This window comes from Mobula birostris, chromosome 21, assembly GCF_030028105.1.
Source record: "Mobula birostris isolate sMobBir1 chromosome 21, sMobBir1.hap1, whole genome shotgun sequence".
In the NCBI taxonomy this organism is placed as follows: Eukaryota; Metazoa; Chordata; class Chondrichthyes; order Myliobatiformes; family Myliobatidae; genus Mobula; species Mobula birostris.
In genome coordinates, this window is record NC_092390.1 from 24608272 (window position 1) to 24634319 (window position 26048).

The 26048-nt window shown below is 44.1% G+C and overlaps 1 protein-coding gene across 4 annotated transcripts in view; it reads right to left on the reverse strand.

Annotated features, from left to right (window-relative positions):
* Positions 1–25664, reverse strand: part of slc22a15 (solute carrier family 22 member 15) — a 46310-nt gene extending 20646 nt beyond the window's left edge. For 2 of the 4 annotated variants that reach the window (XR_011882691.1, XM_072239181.1), the window contains exons 1-7: positions 25564–25664; positions 22265–22411; positions 19348–19480; positions 15435–15599; positions 13923–14052; positions 7105–7326; positions 4648–4788 (exon numbers count right to left, since the gene is read on the reverse strand). Coding sequence is in view for 3 of the 4 variants with exons in the window: in XM_072239181.1 (XP_072095282.1) it covers positions 4648–4788; positions 7105–7326; positions 13923–14052; positions 15435–15599; positions 19348–19480; positions 22265–22411; positions 25564–25647 (1022 nt within the window). In the remaining variant the exon portion in view is untranslated. Of the gene's footprint in view, positions 1–4647; positions 4789–4832; positions 5327–7104; positions 7327–13922; positions 14053–15434; positions 15600–19347; positions 19481–22264; positions 22412–25563 lie in introns of those variants that run through there. The other 2 variants (XM_072239183.1, XM_072239182.1) reach the window with 2 other exon arrangements.
* Between the last annotated feature and the right edge of the window lie 384 nt (positions 25665–26048).

Here is a 26048-nt window from a genome sequence, read left to right on the forward strand (position 1 = left end):
CTCCCATTTCTTTCTACAGATGCTACCTGATCTGCTGAGCAACTCCAGCATTTTCTGTTTATTTTTTAGCTGGATCTGCGTTGAAAACAATTCTTCCTCTCATCCTCACTAAATCTCTTAATCCTTACTTAAAGTCCGTGCCTTCTGGTTTCAGGTACTTCAGTAATGGAGAAAGGTTTGTGACATTCAACCCCATCAATGTTCCTCACCACATCCCCTTCTCAGTCTCCATCACTCCAAAGGAAAGAAACAGCCTATCTGACATGTGACATGAAATTTGTTAACTTAGCAGCAGCAGTTCAAGGCACTACATAACATAGAATATCAATTATAGTATATGTATATTGAATAGATTAAAAAACGTGCAAAAATCAGAAATACTGCATATTAAAAAAAAAGTGAGGTAGTGTCCAAGAGTTCAATGTCCATTTAGGAATCAGATGGCAGAGGGGAAGAAGCTGTTCCTGAATTGCTGAGTGTGTGCCTTCAGGCTTCTGTACCTCCTACCTGATGGTAACAGTGAGAAAAAGGCATGCCCTAGGTGAATAATGGACACTGCCTTCCTGAGACACTGCTCCTTGAAGATGCCCTGGGTACCCAAGATGAAGCCGACTAAATTTACAACCCTCTGCAGCTTCCTTCAGTCCTGTGCAGTAGCCCCCCCACCTCCCAACCATACCAGACAGTGATGCAGACTGTCACAATGCTCTCCACGGTACATCTATAGAAGTTTTTGAGTGTATTTGTTGACATGCCAAATCTCTTCAAACTCCTCATGAAGCACAGCCGCTGTCTTGCCTTCTTTATAACTACATCGATACGTTGGGACCAGGTTAGATCCTCCCTATTGCTCTGTGCATCTTATCAACTGATCAATACACTCCTATCACCTAAGACTACACACTATCACTAACATCATCAACTTTCATGTCATCTGTGAATTAACTCGTCATAGCTCCATCAGTCACATCCCAATCTTTAACGTACATAACAAACAGCAGAAGTCCCAGTACCAAAGTACACCACCAGTCACAGGATCCTACTCACAAGTGTAACACTCCACCATCACCCTCTGCCTCCATGTAACAAACCCGTGTTGGTTCCAACTTGCCACCAGTCCCACAGGCTCAAACTTTTTAGACCAGACTCCCATGTGGGACCTTGTCAAAAGCCTTACTAAAGTCCATACAGACTAAACTAACCACAATGCCCTCATTGGTATTCTTTTTCAAAAATTAAATTCAATTGATTAGACATGATCTCCTTCTAACAAACCTATGCTGACTATCCCTGATTAATCCCAAGATTAGCGCTGGCTACACAAACTCATTAGAATGAAGTTGCAGAATGAGTTTCCAGAAGGCAACATAGTTATAATCTTTTAATTAATGATTACTTAAACCTTGGGAGAATAGAAGCCCTTTTTATTGGAAAATTAATAGATTAGTAATATTACTAGATTTACATGCACATCAAAGTGTGTGAAGCTGATTTCCCTTGAATACAGATCAGTGATCTCTCTCGTCACGTTGTGACATGCTGCACAGATCCTCCAGTGGGGTTTGGAGCAACTCTCCGATGTCTCCAGTGTTAGTAGCTTCACCCTTTAAATGGCAATGAGATTTGAAGTATGATTCTGGAATAAAATAGTGCTATGTGTCTAGGTAAATCTATTAACTTGAGCACTCAGAATTAAACTTCCAATTAACATGTGTTTAAGTAGCATGGTTATGTGGAAATTAAGAACAGACAAAAGGTACATGTTACACACATCAAAGTTGCTGGTGAATGCAGCAGGCCAGGCAGCATCTCTCGGAAGAGGTACAGTCGACGATTCAGGCCGAGACCCTTCATCATGACTAACTGAAGAAAGAGCTAGTAAGAGATTTGAGAGTGGGAGGGGGAGGGGGAGATCCAAAATGATAGGAGCAGACAGGAGGGGAAGGGATGGAGTCAAGAGCTGGACAGGTGATTAGCAAAAGGGCTATGAGAGGATCATGGAACAGGAGGCCCAAGGAGAAGGAAAAGGGGGAGGGGGGGGAAAAAAAACCCAGAGAATGGGCAAGGGGTATAGTCAGAGGGACAGAGGGAGAAAAAGGAGAGTGAGGGAAAGAATGTGTGTATATAAACAAATAACGGATGGGGTACGAGGGGGAGGTGGGGCATTAGCGGAAGTTAAAGAAGTCGATGTTCATGCCATCAGGTTGGAGGCTACCCAGACGGAATATAAGGTGTTGTTCCTCCAACCTGAGTGTGGCTTCATCTTTACAGTAGAGGAGGCCGTGGATAGACATGTCAGAATGGGAATAGGATGTGGAATTAAAATGTGTGGCCACTGGGAGATCCTGCCTTCTCTGGCGGACAGAGCGTAGATGTTCAGCAAAGTGGTCTCCCAGTCTGCTTCGGGTCTTGCCAATATATAAAAGGCCACATCGGGAGCACCGGACGCAGTATATCACCCCAGCTGACTCACAGGTGAAGTGTTGCCTCACCTGAAAGGACTGTTTGGGGCCCTGAATGGTGGTAAGGGAGGAAGTGTAAGGGCATGTGTAGCACTTGTTCCACTTACACGGATAAGTGCCAGGAGGGAGATCAGTGGGGAGGGATGGGGGGGACGAATGGACAAGGGAGTTGCGTAGGGAGCGATCCCTGCGGAATGCAGAGAGGGGGGAGGGAAAGATGTGCTTAGTGGTGGGATCCCGTTGGAGGTGGCGGAAGTTACGGAGAATAATATGTTGGACCCGGAGGCTGGTGGGGTAGTAGGTGAGGACCAGGGAAACCCTATTCCTAGTGGGGTGGCGGGAGCATGGAGTGAGAGCAGATGTGCGTGAAATGGGGGAGATGAGTTTGAGAGCAGAGTTGATGGTGGAGGAAGGGAACCCCTTTCTTTAAAAAAGGACATCTCCCTCATCCTGAGAGCAGATGCGGCGGAGACGGAGGAATTGCGAGAAGGGGAAGGTACATGTTGCTTTTATCCCCCCCCGCTTGTTCAAAGAGTGGAATGCCACCAACAAAACAATTGAGTAGCCTTCATGTTATTTAGAGGCTGGTTAAGAATAACACACATGGGAGAACCTAGTCATGTGGGTCAACTTGGGCAAGGGTGGCAGAATATCTACCTGAAAGACATCAGTCAGAGATATACAGTATGGAAACCTGCTTTTCACAATGACCAATTTGTCTACATAAGCTCGTCTTTTTTCGTGTGTTTGGCCCATATCCTCTAAGCCTTTCCATTTCATGATCTGACTAAATGTCTTTTAAATGCTTTAATTGTACCATTCTCCGCCACTGCCTCTGGGAACTCGTTCCACATACTCGCCACCCCGTATGTGAGAAAACTGCCCCTCAGATCAATCTTAAACCTTTATTATCTTAAATGTCTGCCATCTAGTTTTGGAGCCCCAAACCTGGGAAAAAGACCGTAACCATTCATCTTATCTGTGCTCCTTATGATGTTATGAACCTCTGTAGGTTACCTCTCAGTCTTGTATTCTTCAGGGAAAAAAATCCCAATCTATTCAGTCTCCCTCCAGTGTAGGTAAGATCAGCATTAATCTTTTCTGCACTCTACAGCTTTAATGACATTTCCTATGCACAGATGACCAGAACTGCACACATTATTCCAAGTGAGGTCTCACTCAAACCTTGTACACAAATGGCCACTTTATTAGGTACACTTGTACACCCCATTAATGTAAAATATCTAATCAGCCAATCAAGTGGCAGCAACTCAATGCATAAAAGCATAAAGACATGGTCAAGAGATTCAGTTGTTCAAATGGGGAAGAAATGTGATCAAAGTGACTCTGACCATGGAATGACTGTTGGTGCTAGATGAGGTGGTTTCAGTATCTCAGAAACTGCTCATGTCCTTGGATTTTCATGCACAAGTCTCAATTTAAAGAAGATGGTGCGACAAACAAAAAAGTATCCAGTTCTGTGGGTAAAAACATCTTGTTTTTACAAGAAAGACGTCAGAGGAGACTGTTTCAAGGTGACAGGAAGGTGACAGTAACTCAAATAAACACACAGTACAATAGTATTGAGTAGAAACCCATCTCTAAATGTACAACACATTGAACCTTGAAGTGAATGAAACCCTGAAGCACACCAGGTTCCACTGCTGTACCTAATAAAGTGGCCACTGAGCATATAGCTGTAACATGACGCCACAACTCTTGTACTCAAGAGCTGGGATGTCAAAGAACAGATGGGTTTTCATCTCAATCTGGTAGTTTCATGTCACCTCTAACAGTGTTGGTCTTTATTAAAATGTATTTAATTGTTTCATAGTCCCAGAATTTTGTGGTAGATTAATGTCTCTGGATCAGAAGTCCAGATCTTTTGATATAAATCCAGCAACCTATCCACAAGGCTACCATGTGCATACCATATGAAGGAGTTTATAAGACAAGTCCCAAACAAATTCCCCTCAAATACAAGTATAATCTTAACGCTATGATTTGCAGCAACATTAAAATCGCATGGCAAAACCCAACTCAATGAGAACAGAGCAGTACAGGTACAATGGGCCTTTCTTTCCCCCATCTGGAGAACAAAAACAACTGACATTTGCTCAGGCTGCTCTGTTGTTAAATCAAAAGCCACACTTAAGTCATTCCAGGTGGATAGTTTGATTCTTACCAGGATTTATCAATGAAGTAAAGGCACAAGGGGAATGCTGGCAATTCCACAAGACCATACATGGCAATGTTCAAGTAGCGGTTGCCTTTCAGTTCACCTGCATTCAATGTCAAGCCGTAATATACAAGACTGCAAACATACCTGGAATGAACAGATGATGAACAGATGTTCTAACAAGCTTCCCAAAAGCTTCTAACAAATACTACAATAAGTGGGAGGGAAAGCAGACTGATAAAGGGGCAAAGGGAAGAGGGAACAGGATGTTAGAGACAGCAATGCTCTGAGTCTGGAAAAGGCTGGGGTTCAGATAGTCAAGTGGATCCTGAAGTGAAGGGGAGAGGAACAGGAGAGAATAGGGAAAGCAAAAGGTTCAGAAAAGACTGATGCAGTATACATGAACTTTGGCAAGGTCTCACATAGTAGCCTGATCAGAAAGTTAAGGCGCCTGGAGTGCAAAAGGTGTTTTACAAAACAAAAATTGGCTTGGTGGTAGCAGACAAAAAAGGACTGAATTTCTGACTTGAAGTTTGTAACCAGTGGGATCCCAAAGGGGTTGGTGATTGGACTTTTATTTTTTTGCCAAATATGTAAACGATTCGGACAACCATGTCTGTGATCTGGTACGTAAGCTTGCTGATGACACCAAGACTGATTGAGTTGTAGACAATCGGATGGTTGCCTAAGGAAACAGAAGGGCATATGTCAGCTGGAATGTTAAATGGAGAGGGCCAGAATCCAGGTAAAGTGTGAGGTCATCTAATGAGCCAAGTCATCTGACTGGACACAGCAGAGTTGACAGGGGATAGAATGCAGAGGCTGACCAGACACTGCAGGGCCCTTAGAAACACTGACACACATGGTCACAATTCCCTGAAAATGGCAACATAGGTAGAAAGTGTAGTGATGGTGCTTAGCTTCATAGGAGGGAACAATGAATACAAGGGTGAGTATAACATGTTGCAGTTATAGATTGGTTAGGCTGCACTTGGCATATTGTGTGCAGCTCTACAGAAAGCATGTGGCTGCACTAGAAAAGAGTGTAGAAGAGATTCACCAGGGTGATTCAGCTGGGATTGCTCTCACTGGAAGGCAAGAAGCTGAGGGGTGAGCTTAGAGGTTTATAATATTATGAGGGCCAGAGATAACTTAGATAGTTATAGTCAAAGCTAGGTGGGTCTAAATCTAGAAGATAAGAGGTTTAAGGTGAGGGGGGAAGTAAAGAAAGGACAAATTTACTGCACACAGAGTGGTGGGTAGATGGAACAAGCTGTCAGAGCTTATAGAGGCTGGTACAATAACAACATTTAAAAATTTTCAGACTGGTACATGGATAGCAAAGAAATAAAGGGATACAGGTTACGTGCAGGAACTGGGATTACCACTGACAGGCATCTCAGTGAAGGTGGATGAGTCAGACTAAAGGGCCTGTTTCCATGCTGTACAACTCTGAGTAGAGGATTGAGCAGGGGAACAGGGAGGGAGAGGAGACTGTCTCACTCAGAGGGGAAGAGGGGAGAAACAACTCGAAGAGAAGGCGAAAGTTGACTTGTATTCCATCAGGAGTGGTAGGAAGATGGCAGCAGTCCCAGGGCAGGACACAAAAGGTGAAGCAAGGGGGAACAGGTGAGAAATGACCAGGTGTTTAGGGGAGGGAAGAAGAAGGTTTTGAGGGAGGGTGGGGGGGGGGGGGGAGAGAGGTAAGGATGGGCAACAACTTGTCAGGTAAGGGATGGAGAAATGTGGAAGTTCCGGAATTGGAAGGGTGTGAGCAAGTGAGGGGCAGGAAAGTTGTGGAGCAAGAGGAAAGCTGGATGGAAGTATGTGGGAGGAAACAACAGAGGATCCAGCATAGATGCCAGGTAGTGTGGTGGCCATAAAAGGGCAGAAGCTAGGAAGGAAGGTAGGTGGAATACCAAAAAGGTGTCAGGAAGAGGTCAGCAGGGTGTGGGGAGGGGATGGAAATGGGGGGAGTGGTGTGTGATGTGGCGAAAGGCTCTCTTTAAACTCACTACTGTCAACACTTTGCCTTCTCCCTACCCAAAGAAGCAAAAGCAGTGGTGGAATATGGGGACAGAAGAGGCACCAAACAGCCTAAAATTCCACAGGAAAAGAGACTTTGTGTCAGAATGGATTAACAAAATGTGATATTGTTTCTATTATTACAGTGGTCCAGTATTTTGTGTGGTACAATATACTTAAAAGACATACTGGATTTAGTTTGGAACTAAATATGAGGTGAGATCTCATTTTGCATTCAGTAAGAGATTACCCTGATTCAGTGCAACCTCATTTCCTCCTTATTTTTTATTAATATACAAAGTGAGCTGTGGTCTAATGATCTGCAAACAGTAGATCATGAAACATTGGCACTTCAAGCCTTTAAGACATGCTTCAGATCCAGCTGACTGCACAATTATCTGCAAGTGTCTGCACAATGTTCTTTTTATGGCCACTTACCATACATACATCAAGATGACACTTCTCCAGCGTAATACAGGATGTCTCACCAGCTCCATCAATCCATGAGCAGATTGACCAACTTTATTGGCTCCTGCACAGGGTTTTAGCTGAATGAAAATCTTCTCATTGCCATTCCTGTATGCAATACTTTGCAATACCTCCTCTGCTTCCTCAGTCCTCCCTTGAGAGTACAACCACCGTGGTGACTCTGGAATTGTTCTGTCACAAAGTTGACACCATTAATTTCAACTCATACAAGTGAGTTATGAATTACTTAATGGAACTGCCCAGTTTCTACCCTATTCACTGCCTGCACAACCCTTGCTCCTGTTTGAGATTTCAACACTTCTTTAGTGATAATTCAAGTTAAAGTTCACGTTATTGTCATGTATAACTGACACACAAAGTAATATTACCACAAGTAAATTAACAAATAACAAGATGCATTTACAACACAATTTAAAAGGTAAACAGTATAATGTTACTGGCACTTCATCATGATGAGGCCTGGGTGGTGGCAGGGAGTTCAGTAGCCTTACGGCCTAGGGTAACAGTTCTTGTACTTCCTACCTAATGGTAAAGGGTCAAAGATTGGTGGATGGATGGAAGGAATCATTGCCAATGCTAACGGTTTAAAACCAATGCTAAATTGTTTTCTATGGATAGAAAACACATACAAGAGCATTAAGTTATGGTGATGTCAATCAGTGCTATTATATATTACATTATTTGCAGATGCAACAAACAATTGGTTAGGCTAGTCTTTGTTGCTGTTTATAGTCTGCATTACCTGTAAGCAACTTCTATATATGTAGCAGAAAAGCTTTTTCTGGACATCATCCCTAGTTCTATTTCCAAGGGAACTAACCTTTTCCTATCTATCCTATAACACTCTTGAATACCCTCATCACTTCAAATCTGATCTTCATCATGCAGGGGAATAATATTAACCTCTTCCCATAAGCTAAGTTTATTTCTTTCCGGTGATACTGCACTGTATTTCCTCTGTGGCCAATATGTTTTCACTGAAGTCTGATCATCTAAACCGAACAGAGTAATTCAGGTGGATTCTCATCTGGGTTTTATAGCATTTACTTTGTGAAAGAAAAAGAGATTGAACAGAAGGAAGATTCCTAAAATGGTCAAAGATGAGATGAATGATGTTTGCTACTATGAAATATTACTATGAAAAAATGGCTTCAAATGTAGTCGTTTTAATTTAGATCCTCCTGCTCAGAATTAAACTCAGTACACCACACCCATCCCCCCCACCCCCGGGCTCACTGACTTCACAACAACGATAGCTTCCCATTTTAAAAGTCACGAGTTATAGTCCTTTAGGTTTGATTTATTCTGAGGCTGCTTATGTGAGCTTACTTTGTGATTGTGAACTTCAACACATTGACTCTAGTAGTGAACTATAAAACAGTGCTCCAATCTGGGCACTATGCCACTGTGGTGTTTACCATAATGCTATTACAGCACTAGCAACCTGGGTTCAAATCCCACTGCTGTCCTTTAGGAGTTTTAAATGTTCTCCCCGTAACCACATGGGTTTCCATCGAATCCTTCAGTTTCCTCCCATATTCCAAAGATGTGCGGGTTGGTAGGTTAACTGGTTGCCTGGGTGTAATTGGTCAGCGTGGACTGATCAGACCTGAAGGGCTGTATCTCCAAATCAAAAGGTACAACACACTTCAGCTTTCAACACAATGTGTGCATGTCAACTACCTTTAATAACATTTGCATGAAATGCTTGAGAGTGTTTACTCATTTGAAATTCTGTATAAATGCAAATTGTCAATTTAATAAAGTAATTTATGGTAAACAGTGGTCAATTATTTGATTGTCAAATCAAGTTCACGTTTGTCATTCAATAGCATAATTGCACATCACCTAACTAAACAATGCACCTCCAAGCCAAGGTGCATAACACAGTACATATAACTTACACACAGCACATCAAGTAATATTACCATAATAAATTAACAAATAATAGAGTGCATTTGCAATACTATTTAAAAAAAAGTAAACAATATAAAGCTGTGGATGCTTCAGGAGACCAGGGTGGTGGAAGGATGGCAGGAAGTTTAGTAGTCAGTAGTCTCATGCTGGTTGGGGGGGGGGGGGGGTAAGTTGTTTCCCATCTTAACAGTCCTTGTCCTAATGCTACAGTATCACCTGCCTGATGGTTGGGGGGGGGGGGGGGTCAAAGAGATTGTTGGACGGATGGGAGGGATCACTGACAATGTTAAGTGCCCTGAGTACACAGCACTCCTGTTAAATATCTCAGATGGGCGCATGAGAGACGCTGAAGATCTTCTCAGAAGTCCTCGATGCAATGTTGTTATAAATGCAATCACCAGTGGCATGTGTCTATCGAGACAAACAGGATAGGATGTAGGACCCAAGTATTTGCTTTTTAGATGATGCAAAACTGTAAATGAGTTACATAAAAGACTGCAAAAAGGCTGCGAAGAGATATTGGCAGAGTTAGCAAGCTGGAAAGATGGCAACAGATGGAGCGCATATGTGAGCTTCAATATAGAGCAGAGGTCCTTATGTCCAGTCAGCTCATTGCCTGCTCCACCATTCAATCATTCCTGATTTATTAGGTCTCTCAACCCCACAGAACACTTTTCAAGCAAGTAAATTTTGGTGAATAACATTAGTGTGCTGGTTGACAAGAGGCATGAAAATAACAAGCAGATACAGCAAGCAATTAAAATTCAAAAGGTGTGCAAGTTTTTGTTGAAATGGGTTGGAGCGCAAAACTAAGGCTGACTTGCTGCAATTGCTCATGGCCTATTTGATACTACATTTGGAATATCACATGCAGTTATGTGCTCCTTACCTATATAAGGAATTACTTGGAGATATCATGAAAGGAATCCACAACGTCTTTTGTGTAAGATGCAGAAGCTTTGGCAGACCTCTCGTTTCCCTGATACATCTGCATAAAATGCACTAAGCTGCAGCTCCAGAGACCCCGTTAAGGAACTGGAGAGGCAGCTGGATGACCTTTGGCTCATAAGAATAAATGAGGAGGTGATAGAGAGAGAAAGGAGTCACTCCTAAGTTTCAGGAGGCAGGTACCTGGGTGACTGTCGGGAAAGGGAAAGGGAGTAGGCAGCCAGTGCAGAGTACCCCTGTGGCCATTCCCCTCAACAATAAGTATAATGCTTTGGATACTGTTGGGGGGGGGGGGAGGCGGGATGAAATGACCTACTGGGAGAATCTGCAGCAACCTGATCTCTGGCTCCGTGGCTCAGAAGGGAAGCAAGGAGAAGAGGAGTTCAACAGTGATAGGAGATTCCATAATCAGATGAGCAGACAGCAGATTCTGTGGATGTGAAAGAGACACCCAGATGGTATGTTGCCTCCTAGGAGCCAGGGATGTCTCAGATCGGTCCACAGCATCCTAAAAGGGGAAGGTGTACAACCGGAAATTATGGTACACATTAGTACCAGCATAAGTAGGAAAAGAGATGAGGTGCTGAAGAGAGAATACAGGGAGTTAGGCAGAAAGCTAACAAGTAGGACATCAAAGATTGTAATCGCCAGATTACTGCCTGTGCCACATGCCAGTGAGGGTAACAGGATGATTGGGCAGATGAATGCATGGCTAAGGAAATGGTGTGGGGGGGTGGGTGGTAATGTTATGGCAGTCATGGGATATTCCAATATGAAGGTAGCTTCGCATAAGCCCATCACCTCTATTGAGGCATAAACCAGCAACAGCAGATTGCCAGAGACATCTCTCCTAGTCTTTCAAGTTATCCCAGGTGTAGCTCATCCCCTTCCTCTACCAGGATGAGATCTTTGGAGCTTCTATTGGTGTTTCCGTAGCACTGGGTTTTTACAGGATGTGGTTGCTAACCTCATGCCCAACCCTCCTCCTTTCAAAGCCAAGTTTGGGACCATCCATGGTGGAGTTCAATATGCAGGAAGATTGAGACAAATCGGGCTGGTGCAGGATCCTCAGAGAAGGAACTTGTAAAATGCCTACAAGATGGCTTTTTAGAGCAGCTTGTGATTGAGTCGATTAGAGGAATGACAATTCTGGATTGGGTGTTATGTAATAACCCAGATTTGATTAGCGAGCTTAAAGCTAAAGAACCCTTAGGAGGCAGTAATCATAACATGATAGAATTCACCCTAATCAGATGTATCAGTACTACAGTGGAGTAAAGGGAATTACAGACGCATAAGATAGGAGCTGGCCAAAATTGAATAGCTACACCCCAAAAATAAAGAAGTATTCTAAAGGGGAGGGTTTAAGCAACCATGACTGACGAGGGAAGTTAAAGGCAGAATAAAAGCAAAAGGGCATAAATTAGTAAAAATTAGTGGGGAAGTAGAGAAATGGGAAACTTTTAAAAACCAAAAGAAGGCAGCTAAAAAGATCATAAAGAGAGAAAAGAAATATGAAAGTAAGCTAGTCAATAATATAAAAGAGAATATAAAAAGTTTTTTTTCCAGATATAAAAGGTGTGAAAGAGAGGCAACAGTGGATAGCAGATAGCTGGAAAATGACACTGGAGAGGTAGTAATGGAGGACAAAAAAATGACGGATGAATTTAATGAGCATTTTGTATCAGCTTTCATGGTGGAAGACAACTAGCAGAATGCCAGAAATGTGACTGTCAGGGGGCAGAAGTGAGTGTCATTGCTGTCACTAAGGAGAAGGTGCTTGGGAAGCTGAAAAGTCTAAAGACAGATGAGTCACTTGGACCAGATGGACTACACTCCAGGATTCTGAAAGATGTAGCTGAAGAGATTATGGAGGCAATAGTAAACATCTTTCAAGATTCACTATATTCTGGAATGGTTCCAGGGGACTAGAAAATTGCAAATGTCATCTAACTCTTTAAGAAGTGAGGGAAGCAGTAGAAAGGAAATTATAGGCCAGTTAACCTGACTTCAGAGGTTGAAAAGACATTGGAATCTATTATTAAGGATGAGGTTTTGGGATACTTGGAGGCACATGACCAAATAGGCCAAATTCAGCAGGGCTTCCTTAACGGGAAATCTTGCCTGACAAATCTGTTGGAATTCTTTGAGGAAATAACAGACAGGATAGACAAAGTAGAGTCAGCAGATGTTTATCCGGATTTTCAGAAGGCCCTTGACAAGGTGCCATACATGAGTTACAGCCCCAGGTATTACAGGAAAAATACCAACATGGATAGAAGATTGACTGACTGGCAGGAGACAGCGGGTCCTTTTCTGGTTGACTGCCAGTAACTAGTGGTGCTCTGCATGGGTTGGTATTTGGACCGCTTCTTTTCACATTATATGTCAATGATATGGATGATGGAATTTATAGCTCTGAGGTCAAGTTTGCAGACAATATGAGGATAGGTGGAGGGGCAGGTAGCGTTAAGGAAACAGAGAGTCTGCAGAAGATAGACAGATTAGGAGAATGGGCAAAGAAGTGGCAGATAGAATACAGTGTAGGAAGTGTATGGTCATACACACGGTAGAAGGAATAAAGGTGTGGACTATTTTCTAAATGAGGAAAGAAAATTTTAAAAATGAGGCGAAAAGGGACGTGGGAGCCCTTGTACAGGATTCTCTAAAGGTTAACTTGCAGGTTGAGTTGGTAAGTAAGGAAAGCAAATGCAATGTTAGCACTAATTTCAAAAGGACTAGAATACAAAAGCAAGAATATAATGCTGAAGCTTTACAAGGCATTGGTCAGACAACACTTGGAGTACTGTGAGCAGTTTTGGGGCCCCTTATCCAAGAAGTGATGTGCTGGCATTGGAGAGGGTCCAGAGGTTCACAAGAATGATCCCAGCAATGAGAGGGTTAACATATGAGAAGCGTTTGATGGCCCGGGGCTTGAACTCACTGGAGTTTAGAAGAATAAGAAGTTATTTCACTGAAACCTACAGAATATTGTAAGGCCTAGATAGAGTGGATGTGGAGAGTATGCTTCCTATTGTAGGGGAATGTTGGACCAGAGGGCACAGCCTCAGAATGGAGTGATATCCATTTAGAACAGAGATGAGGAAAGTTTTCTACAGCCAGAGGGCAGTGAATCTGTGAAATTAATTGCCACAAATGGCTGTGCAGGCCAGGTCATTGGGTATACTTAAGGTGGAGATTGATAGGTTCTTGTCAACACACACAAAATACTGGAGGAACTGGAGAAAAGAGTAAGCAGTCGATGTTTCGAGTCACGATCCTTCAGCAGGACTGGAGAAAAAAAGATGAGGAGTAGAGTTAAAAGGTGGGGTGGGGGGGGGAGAAACACAGGGTGATAGCTAAAACCGTGAGGGGGAAGGGGTGAAATAAAGAGCTGGGAAGTTGATTAATGAAAGAGTTACTGAGCTGGAGAAGGAGTCTGATAGGAGAGGAAGAAAGAAAAAGGGGGAGGAGGGAGGCAATGGGCAGGCAAGATGATAAGGTGAGAGAGGGAAAAGGGGATGAGGAATGGTGAAAGAGAAGGGGCATTATCGATGATCATACTGTCCGGTTAAAGGCTACCCAGACGGAATATAAGATGCTGTTTGTCCAACCTGAGCGTGGCTCATCATGATAGTGGAGGAGGCTATGGATAGACATATCGGAACGGGAATGGGAAGTGGAATTAAAATTGGTGGCCACTGAGCGATCCCACTTTTTCTGGCGGATGAAGCGCAAGTGCTCAGTGAAGCGGTCTCCCAATCTACATCAGATCTCACTGGAGGTCACACTGGGAGTACATGACCCCAACAGACTCACAAAAAGCTCACTTATCAACATTCCTCAAAATATGAAACAGCAGCTACTGTCAAACCCTTTTAAGCCTTTAAGTAACAACTTACATGAAAAAGAAGAAAAACAGAACTCCAGGGCAATTGGCTGCAGCAGTGAGAACACGCCAATCCCTGATGAAATAACCAATGACAGCAAACGCTGCGATTCCAAATGCAAACACCAGATTGGTGAGTGACCCTGAATTAAAACAAAAATCTTAATTTAAAATAAATTCAATTCTTGCTCAGTGAACAGTGCACAAATCCCAAATCCCCCTGTTGATATTATAACATTCATCTTGAAGAATGCTTCACAACTTAAACAAAGATTTATAATGGTACCTGAATGTGAAAGATATGGAATTAATGCATTAAGTGGGATTTGAATAGATAGGCCTAATGGTGAAAATAGATGTGATAGAACAAAGGGCTGTGTGATCAGCATCTGAATGTGGAAAAATGTGAGGTCTTCGAAAATAAAAATGTGGAATACGTTTTATATGGAGAGAGTTCATAGAGTGCTGGTGTTCAGAAAGTCCCCAATGACTTTTATGCAAAAGTCCCTACAAATTAACATGTTGGTACAGCAGGAAAATGCAAAGGAAAATTGTTATCGGTCTTCATTGCAAGGGAATTTGAACGTAAGAGTAAAGCCATCTTCCTGCAATTATATACTGCCCTAGTGAGATGGCAGCTGGAATACCTGAGATAGGTTTAGCTTTCTATGTATAGAAGAGTCTACTTGCAACTGAGTGCAACAAAAATTTACCAGGTTGATTCCTCTGATGGGGAGACTGAAGTGGTCAGAGGATAGAGACTGAGCTAATTTAATTGAATGGTAGAGTGTGCATAAGGGTCAAACAGCTTCTTCCTGGCTCTATGGTCTAGAACTTTTACAGAGCCAACATTGGAGATAGATAAGGACTGGAGATCTCCTACCTCAAATCGGTTACAACTAAAATGGCTGTGGGATACAAGCAAGAATTACTACATTCAGAGCACGAACTTCACAATGATCAGGGAAAATAAAATCATAATTGGAGAACAATCAAACATTTGAATTACTGTGCACTGCTGTCCTCTTATCTGCAAAAACCTCAAACTGACAGCAGGTGTGAAGAAAGTAAATATATCCCCATTATTTAAGGAGGAGGGAGAAAGATAATAGGGAATTGCAAACCAATTAATCATAGGAAAATGATGGATAATGGTAACTAGGCATTTTGAAAGCAATAGGACTGGAGATAACCAACACTGACTGATTTATGATCATGTTTGACAAGACTTGAGTTTTTTGAGGTAAACAGAATAAATTAGGGGAAACCAGCAGATGTTTTTAAAATTTTACAGACATTTAAAATACCATGCAAGAGATTATTTTTAAAACTTAGAACATGGAATGGGGTAATATACTGGCCTGGATTGAAGCTGTGACTAACGGGGTGTTGAAAGGACCGGACAGTCAATAGCTTCACTAAGCCACTGAGGTAATCCATGCTCAGTTAAAAACACTATTATGCAACTTTACAGCTTTTCACTTATCTTTGAACTTAACATGCGAACAATGGGAAACCTCCCCACCTGTTAAAGCCCAATAGGATTTGCCCACAAATTCCTGTGTCAGTACAAAAGCCACCAGAGACATTCCACCATTCACAAACCCAACAAGAAGTCGCATCAAGGCAAAGATTTCATAATTAGGAGCAGCTGCTGAAATGAACCCAAATACGACATCAAGGAATAAGCCTGGAAGAAATTAAAATATGGTTTGAAACATTTATTTCAGCTTGATCATCCAAGAAGTAAATCACAGTTTAATAAACAGCCTGCTAAATTTTCACTGAAGTAATAAGTGTTTCATTTGCTCAGGACATCTAACAATACAGGTCTTCCCAAACATCCAGATAACCTAACTTAATGCACAGTCTGCACATATGAATTAGTGTTGACGAGACCGGTGGAAAGGATTTGCCAGCTGCTGTGTGGGAACTCAGTCTGCAGCTGCATTTTTGAATTGTGAACTCAAAAGTTCAAAGTGTATTTACTATTAACTTACGTATATATTATACAACCTTGTGATTCATCTCCTTACAGGCCGTTACAAAACAAGAAACTCAAAAAGAATCCATTAAAAAAATCCAACAAGCACCCAATGGGGGGGGGAAGAGGGGGAAGCGGTGTGGGGTGAATGGGAAGAGTGGGGAACGGGGGAGTGGGGGGGGGTGAGAAAAACACAAATTGTGCAAACGATAAAAGCAAGCAAACAGCATTCAGAGCGCAAGTGAGTCCATGGACACGAAGCCCAGAGCAGCCAGAGCAGGCCCACAGCCTCAGCTCGTAACACAGTGGAGCAAAACTTGCAGATACAAAGCCTGCAGCAGCCGGATAACGTCCACAGCCACAGCCTCAGTGCAGCAGAGCGAAGCAATGTTGCAGTGCAACGAGCAGTATGGCCCAACCCTCACCTCCAGTCTCAACACCCTGCCTTTTCAGTCATCTGGCCCGGCATTTAAATCTTCAGGTCATTCCTCACCCCAAGACCTGGGCCTTGCCGCATTAATACACCCTGGGCCTGGATCCCGCCACCATATTCTGACCCGTACCCGACCTTTCCAAATCAGCCCGGCACTTAGATCAATTAACTCTCCAGGTCACAAACAGTTCTCAAGAACAGAACACTGCCGTAACCTGCGGACTCCACGTGGCCAGAGAGGTCACTGTCCTTAATTATTGACTGTTTTTCCCTCTTCAGATGTCATCTGACCTACTGGCTTTTATACTACAGCAACTGCTTATCCTAGGCTTGGAGATTTCAGGTGGTCCAATAAGGTCAAAATGAGCACAGTCTAGTAACAACTAGCACCTGTCCTGAACATCCTCCAGCAAAGATAGCAGCCAATTACTCTACACATTTATTAAAGTGCTAGAGAGAATAAAAGGTCAGATTACTCCATACTGATCAGCAATGTCCAGATCCCTTAAAAAGAATATTAAGCAAATCTAAGGATGACCTGGCCGAAAGTCCTGCAGGAATGTTTTATGGCTAAGGCATTCTTCACCCAATCTCAGTATCCTTGTTTGGACCAAGGTTGTAACAGGTCTTGAGCCAAATGGCCCTGCCAAAACTCAAGCAGCAGTAGGGTTAAAGGCAAGTATAATTTGACAAAACTGTCAAATGGAGGAGGAGAAGATGGCGGCGCGACGTAGCTTGCAGCGGCCACTCCGGTGAATGATATCTGTTATTTGTCAAGTAGGGTGTCGTGAACAATTCTGATTTGATGGAGGCAGACGTGAGAGCACGGAGGAACATCTGGTGAAACTTCTGAAATGCCTGTTTCACCGCCACTGCTACTGTGTGATGCAGAATCTACGGAGGGGAAGGCCCTGAGTCCTCGGCTTTGCTTGTTGCTGTTGCTCAGCAGCCGGGGTGGGGTCAAAGCGCTCGGCAGAGATGGTGCTCGGTGTCGGAGGGCTGGTCGGAGGCTCGAAGTTTTCGGACGGACTCAAGAGTCGGCTGCGGTCAGGTGCTTCCAATGCATCGGCAAGTTTGCAGCGCTTCCGTCTGCGTGAGATGATGGGGCTATCGGGACTTGAGACTTCTTTTTACCGTGCCCATGGTCTGCTCCTTGTCAAATTAAGGTATTGCTTTGCACTGTTGTAACTATATGTTATAATTATGCCTAGTTCCACTGAACCACACTTGGACCAGAGCTCTCCATGTACTTTTCAAACTTCCCTTAAATGTTATGCTTGAACCTGCATCGACCACTTCCTCAGGCAGCTCATTCCACACTCAGATGTTTCATTTGGAAGACGGACTGCACTGGAGTGACACTGCAGAGACCAAATTGGATGGCTAGGTTGATGCCAGCTTCTGCTTTATTTTTAATTAATTTTAATCTGACTCAACTGGAGTGTTTGTTGGTCATTTCAAATTACAGTTACACAGAAACCAAATTGCTTTGGGGTCTTGGGAACTGGACGAGGACAGATTCCCTTTCCTGAAAGGTATTAATAATTCAGATGAGTTTTTAATGACAACCTGATAGCTTCACACGAATCATTGTTAAGAATGTTTTGTTTTAATGCAGATTTATATAATTTGCTAAATTTTCCTGTACATCCAATCACAAAGAGAAAATCTGCAGATGCCTGGAAATCCAAGCAATACACACAAACTGCTGGAGGAACTCAGCAGGCCAGGCAGCATCTATGGGAAAGAGTACAGCTGACATTTCAGGCTGAAACCCACCCTTCAACAGGTCTGGAGAAAAAAAATGAGGAGTCAGAGTTAAAAGGTGAGGGGAGGGGAGGGAGGGTGATAGGTGAAACCAGTACAAACAAACCCCTCCGTATAACAGAATTCCAGTCTCTCTCCGTTCAAACCAGATTCCATCTTCCTATTTCCCTCCCAAAACAGATAACTTCACATATCCTTCATTATATTCCATCTGCCAAATTTATGTCCACTAACTTAAAGTACAAGTACTCCTCGACAAACTCTTGGGCCCTTCTCAAAATTTGCTTTCACACCCACCATCATATCTTCAGCAAACTAGGTAATAATGATACTTCCTTCATTTAATTCATCAATATATGCAGTAGATTGTAAATAACTAAGAACCCAGCATCCCATAGCTACAGAAGTAAAATCTGCCTCTTCAATTGCACATTTGGTAACCTGCCTATGCACCTCCCGCTGTGATCTGAAGTGAAATCCTATTCTTTAACACTCTTGTAAAGTGCTCTGGACCTTTTAACAATTCTATATAAATGTTTATTGCTTTTATTGCGGGAAGTCCAATCTTCTTGAATTAAATTAATTAAATGCCACAAGTAAAAGGAAACGTTTTATGTACTTGCAGTGTCCATTCTGGGGCAGAGATGGATAGCACCTCTGGTGGGAGGGCTTGTCATGGCCAGTCTGAGGCAGCTCACTCACCTTTGGTCCCCAGCAGACACTTAGCTCTATCTGTGGCTCCAAGCAGTTATCTGCCTGTAGCAGCCACATCCCGGTACACTGCTTTGACAGACAGGCTAAACCATGTGAGGCTAGCAGTGGGCCTCATACCCTGGTGAGATAGGGACACGCCTGTCCTAGCATGTAAAGTCACAGGGCAGATGAGATGAAGTGAGATCTAATTGCCAAGGTGGTTCTGTAATTCTTCACAAAAACCAAAGGGCACGATGAGGCACAGAAGTAGTCACGGCCATCCACTGCAACCATGGAAGATGCCAGTTGTGATGACTACTCATACTAATGAACCCAGACGTCTAAGGTCAAGAGAGAAGATCTGCCCCAGTAAAATGGCTTTTCCACTTTAAAAACTCACCCACACAGGTTTCTTCATGCTGTACACATCATCTAAGAACTGGACAAATCTAACTGGCAACATCAGATATGCTGGGCAACCAATCATAATCATCAAATCATCCATACACAAGAAATTACTTAGAGCTTTTTACTACAATTACAACGAGCACTTAAACTCACCTATAAGGAAGATAGGTTTTCTGCCAAATTGGTCAGACAATGGTCCAAATAAGATGTTGCCAAAGAGCAAGCCCAAGAAGAACAAGGATCCAGCCAAGTTTACTTTATACGCTTCTTGTCTGATTAAATACCACTGTTGGCATATAAAAAATAACAGTTATTCTTATTAAAAAAGTGAATTACTGGCAATTGGATGCAATAGCTCCAAGAAATCTCTGAAGGGAAATGAGTTCAAAAGTACATCAGAGCAAGCAGGGAAGAAGACATTCTCAGCAAAAGCATAAAGGTACCGCAAGTCAAAGAAAGTACCACACACAATACTTAATGTGTTCATGGCTACTTCTAATCACCTTCACTCACCCTCTCTTGCCAAAGGGAAGCCCAATAAATTCAGGTTAATACATCACAATTATGCTGTCTTGACAAGCTGAGATTGTTATTTATTATTAAGCTATTATCCACAGCTGGATGCAACTTTAATACCCCTGAGCCCATTACAAAGGCAAATGAACACAACACTTAACGCACTAGGTAACTCAGTTTACTGACAGATTAACAGTAGCATTTACTTTTGCAGGTCTGTGCTTGAGCACTGCCAGTGACTGCTTAGGAGTTTATAAACACAATAGAATATTGAGCCTGGTAAGAATAATTCACCCATTAGCCCCCATAGCTATATGTGATATACTTGATGATTAAATCAGTTCATCTCATGTGATCACCCAGCAACATCTGGGGACTAAATTCCAATTATCCATTATCCTTTATGTGATAAATCGTGTTTTTTAAGTTGAAAGTTACACAGTGTTGCTCAAGACTCCCCTACATAAAAAATATTATCTGCACTTACTTATCAAATTCTATCTTGAATACCTCAATGTTATCATCCCTTAATCTTCCATATTTAAAGGAATGCAGTGAGTATTAAGCAATGTCCTCAACTCAACCCTTTAAAGATCAGAATCAAGTTCATTATCAGTGACAGTACAGTATATCATGAAATTTGTTTTGCAACTTCAGAACAAGGCAATACACAAAATATACTATAAGCTATAATAAATAAAAACAGTGCTAAGAGGAATAGGAAGGTAGTGTTCATGGACCATTCAGAAATCTGGAAGAAACCATTCCTAAAACATAGAGTGTGTGTCTTTTATCGATAAACATAGGTATCGCTGTTGTCCAGGTGCTCCAAAGCCGAGTGGAGAACCAGTGAGATTGCGTTAACTGTAGGCCTGTTGTGGCAGAGGGTAAATTACAATGAGTCCAGGTCCTTGGTCAGAAGTTAATTCTAGACATGACCAACCTTTCAAAGTACTTCCTCATAGATGTGAATGCTACTGAGTGATAGTCATTGAGGCAGCTCACCTTCTTTTCTTGAGCACTGGTATAAGTGATGCCCTTTTGAAGCAGGTGAAGATGTGAAAGGCTGAAGATGTCAGGTATAGAATTTTATAAATTTATCAACAAACAAAACTGGCAACTTACAATAAACCAGACATAAAATCAGAATTTTAAAGGCTCTACATGCCTTTTAGTGAAGATAGAAAGACTGCTGCCTCATTTTCCGATAGCAACAATTAGATGGCAAGGATTTGCTACATATCAGAGTTAAAACAGAGAGATACAAGAGGCTGCAGGTGCTGAAATCTGGAGCAACAATCAACCTGCTGGAAGAAGTGAGGGGGGGAAAGGAATTTTTGACACTTTGGGGCAAAACCCTGCGTCAGGACTGAGAGTGGAGAAGGGAGTGAATGGGCAGAATAGAGGAGAGGGGTTGAGGGATGAGACAGTGGCCCCAGGTGATTGATGGACACCACAAGGAGGGATGGGCGATGACAGGTAATTAAGCCCAATAGGAGAGAGTAGGATGGCAGTCACTTGGATGACTGATGGAGGCAGATGGAGCTAATTAAGGCAAGGGTGACAATGGGGACTGCTGGGAGGGGAGATAAGAAAAACACAAAGGCTATCAGTGCTGGAATCTGATAAGTAAGAAAGGTGAGAATGGGAACCATTAGGAGAGAGGGGAAGGGCAGATGCAACCAGAACAAGACAAGGGATATGGCTGCAAGTGGGAGCTAGTGGGTGATATGTGTAGGTAGTAGATGGATCGAAACAGGAGGAACAAACAAAAGCCAAAGCATGTGACAGAAGGATTAGGGAATGGACCAAGGATCAATTTTATTCGCCATTTACAGTACATTGACACGTATTAGGAATTCATTGTGGTGTGATGGCCAGGATGCAACATGCAACAATAAACAACCGATTTCAACAATTATATAGAATAAAAAATGACATAAAAAGAGGCTAAAGGATGGATATGGAATAAAATGTGTATAAATACCGGTATGTAGCAATGTGACTAGCATTATAAAAAGTGGTTTAAAGTGTCGACAGTGCAGTGATGAAGGTAGTAAATAAGGGGTGGGGGAGCTAACTAGAATGATTGATCAGATTATCTGAGGGCTGAAACTTTGAGGAATGGTAAAGAGAACAAAAAATGGGAGAACCAAAGGTTGATTGACAGCGGATGTTGAGTGGGGAAAAAACAACAGAAATCATAATATAATGACATCCCAATTTCATTCAGTTTTCCAATAAAGTCAACACATTTTTACAGCTTACAAAATAGCCAATGCCCATCTGCCCTCCCTGTCACATAAAACCCTGCAAATGTTTAAATGGCCTCCCCCTTGGTGCCTTAGCAGGGTCTAGCTCAGTTGTGAGGCCTCTGTCATCACCAGGCTAGCTGGCACTTACTGTACAGAACAAACAGCAACAGCAGATATGGACCATCAACCAGCAATCCAAGCAGTAAGGGGAGAGGAGAAATCTTGAAAGGAATTAGGACTTTCATCAATACAGTCAACAGAAAATTCAAGTAAGTTACGCAATCTCAATCTTTGCTTACCTCAGTTACAATGGAAGTGAAATCTTCCTCAAATACGACGTATTTAACAAGGTCTTCATGTGTGCTGGGCACTTCCTGTGAGATTATCTTGTAGTCAGGCTGGGCTCCCACCAACACAATCAGCATTGACTGACAAGCCACATAAATCTGTAAACACATCACACCAACTTGTCATATTGTTAATGTAAACACAAGGAAATCTGCAGATGCTGGAATTTCAAGCAACACACATAAAAGTTGCTGGTGAATGCAGCAGGCCAGGCAGCATCTCTAGGAAGAGGTACAGTCGACATTTCAGGCTGAGATCCTTCATCAGGACTAACTGAAAGAAGAGATAGTAAGAGGTTTGAAAGTGAGAGGAGGAGGGGGAGATCTGAAATGATAGAAGACAGGAGGGGGAAGGGATGGAGCCAAGAGCTGGACAGTTGATTGGCAAAAGGCATATGACAGGATCATGGGACAGGAGGCCCAGGGAGAAAGAAAGGAGGAGGGGGGGGGAGCCCAGAGGATGGGCAAGGAGTATAGTGAGACAGACAGAGGAAGGAAGGAAGGGAGAGGAAGGAAGGAAGGGAGAGGAAGGAAGGAAGGGAGAGGAAGGAAGGAAGGGAGAGGAAGGAAGGAAGGAAGGAAGGAAGGAAGGAAGGAAGGAAGGATGGGGTACGAAGGGGAGGTGGGGCATTAACGGAAGTTAGAGAAGTCAATGTTCATGCCATCAGGTTGGAGGCTACCCAGATGGAATATAAGGTGTTCTTCCTCCAACCTGAGTGTGGCTTCATCTTTACAGTAGGGGAGGCCGTGGATAGACATATCAGAATGGGAATGGAACATGGAATTAAAATGTGTGGCCACTGGGAGAACCTGCTTTCTCCAGCGGACAGAGCGTAGGTGTTCAGCTAAACGATCTCCCAGTCTGCGTCGGGTCTTGCCAATGTATAGAAGGCCACATCAGGAGCACCGGACACAGTATATCACCCCAGCCGACTCACAGGTGAAGTGTCGCCTCACCTGGAAGGGGCCCTGAATGGTAGTGAGGGAGGAAGTGTAGGGGCATGTGTAGCACTTGTTCCGCTTACAAGGATAAGTGCCAGGAGGGAGATTGGTGGGAAGGGATGGGGGGGGAAGGACAAATGGACAAGGGAGTCGCGTAGGAAGCGATCCCTACAGAAAGCAGAGAGAGGGGGGAGGGAAAGATGTACTCAGTGGTAGGATCCCATTGGAGGTGGCGGAAGTTACAAAGAATAATATATTGGATCCGAAGGCTGGTGGGGTAGTAGATGAGGACAAGGGGAACCCTACTCCTAGTGGGGTGGCGGAAGGATGGGGTGAGAGCAGATGTGCATGAAATGGGAGAGATGCGTTTGAGAGCAGAGTTGATGGTGGAGGAAGGGAAGCCCCTTTCTTTAAAAAAAAGGACATCTCCTTCATCCTGGAATGAAAAGCCTCATCCTGAGAGCAGATGTGGCGGAGACGGAGGAATTGCGAGAACGGGGTGGCATTTTTGCAAGAGACAGGGTGAGAAGAGGAATAGTCCAGGTAGCTGTGAGAGTCCGTAGGTTTTAGTAGACATCAGTAGATAAGCTGTCTCCAGAGATAGAGACAGAAGAATCTAGAAAGGGGAGGGAGGTGTCGGAAGTGGACCAGGTAAACTTGAGGGCAGGGTGAAAGTTGGAGGCAAAGTTAATGAAGTCAACGGGCTCAGCATGCGTGCAAGAAGCAGCACTAATGCAGTCGTCCATGCAGCAAAGGAAAAATGGGGGACAGATACCAGTATAGGCTTAGAACATGGATTGTTCCACAAAGCCAATAAAAAGGCAGGCATAGCTGGAACCCATACAGGTGCCCATAGCTACACCTTTAGTTTGGAGGAAGTGGGAGGAGCCAAAGGAGAAATTATTAAGAGTAAGGTTCTAATTCCGCTAGACAGAGCAGAGTGGTAGTAGAGGGGAACTGGTTAGGTCTAGAATCCAAAAAGAAGTGGAGAGCTTTGAGACCTTCCTGATGGGGGATGGAAGTCTATAGGGACTGGACATCATGGTGAAAATAAAGCGGTAGGGGCCAGGGAACTTAAAATCATCCAAAAAATTCAGAGCGTGAGAAGTGACACAAACATAGGTAGGAAGGGATTGAACAAGGGGGGATAAAACCGTGTCGAGGTATGCAGAAATGAGTTCGGTGGGGCAGGAGCAAGCTGAGACAATGGGTCTACCTGGGCAGGCAGGTTTGTGGATCTTGGGTAGGAGGTAGAAACAGTAAGTGCGGATGTGGGAACTGTAAGGTTGGTAGCAGTGGATGGGAGATCCCCTGCGCGGATAAAGTTGGTGATGGTGTGGGAGACAATGGCCTGGTGTTCCCTAGTGAGGTCATAATCGAGGGTAAATAAGAGGAGGTATCCGCGAGTTGTCACTGTGCCTTGGCAAGGTAGAGGTCAGTACGCCAGACTACAACAGCACCCTCTTATCAGCGGGTTTTGTAGTAAGGTTAGGATTAGTGCAGAGGGAGTGGAGAGCAGAGCGTTCGGAAGGAGTGAAGTTGGAATGGGAACAAGGTGCGGTGAAGTCGAGATGGTTGATATCCCGTTGGCAGTTAGCAATAAAGAGATCCAGAGCAGGCAGAAGACCAGAGTGGGGTGTCCATGAAGAGGAGGAGGGTTGAAGACAGGAGAAGGGGTCATCGATGGGGGTGGGAGAGTCCTTGCCGAAGTCGGCTTGAAGACGGAGCCGGCGGAAGAATAGTTCAGTGTCATGGCAAACACGGAACTCGCTGAGGTGTGGGCGAAGGGGGACAAAGGTGAGGCTCTTACTGAGGACAGAGCGCTCTGCCTCAGACAGTTGAAGGTTGGAGGGGATGGTAAAGACCCGGGGATCCCACTTCTCATCCGTGCCGGGAGGGGGGAGGGGGAGGGGGGAGGGGGGAGGGGGGAGGGGGAGGGAGGGGGGAGGGGGGGAGGGGGGGAGGGGGAGGGAGGGGGGGAGGGGGAGGGGGAGGGGGAAAGGGAGGGGGAAAGGGCGGGGAGGGGGAGGGGGAAAGGGCGGGGAGGGAGAGGGAGAGGGGGGAAAGGGCGGGGAGGGAGAGGGGGAGGGGGGAAAGGGAGGGGAGGGGGAAGAGATGGACGGGAGGAGATAGGGTAGGGTAGGGTGAGGGAGGGGTAGGCGGGGAGTACCGGCGGCCGTCCATCACACAAGACAAGAGGAGCGGCTTCCTCTCCCATATGGTTGATAGTTGTTCCATTTTCTTGGACCGACTGAAGCTAAGACAGATCCCAAGCGCCCTGGGTTACCATAGGACACGGGCTCTCCCACCTGCAGAAGGACGAAGATGACCGTCAGCCGCTTCTGGTAGCTGCCGAACTCGCCAACCGATACCAACGATCCGTCCACGTCCATCGCTCTCGATGCCGCTCCAGCAGAGGGCGACAGCGCCCACACAGGCCGAGCCGAGTATTACACCCAGCCGCGCAGAGCCGGTCACGGTATGAACATCCCTCTCCCCCCATCAAAATACACACACACACACGCTCATAACGCCACCACAGGGCGAACACGGTATTACACCCACCCCGAGCGCCGCTTCAAACCCGGTGAAGTATTACCTTCCGCCGACAGTGCCCCCACAGACAGGACATGGTGTTACACCGCCTCAACAGGCCGATAGGGGCTTTACATCCCACTCGCACCGCCTCTAGAGGCCGGGCAAAGCATTACATAAAAGTTGGCAGCATCTCTAGGACGAGGTACAGTCGACGTTTCGGGCCGAGACCCTTCGTCAGGACTAACTGAAAGAAGAG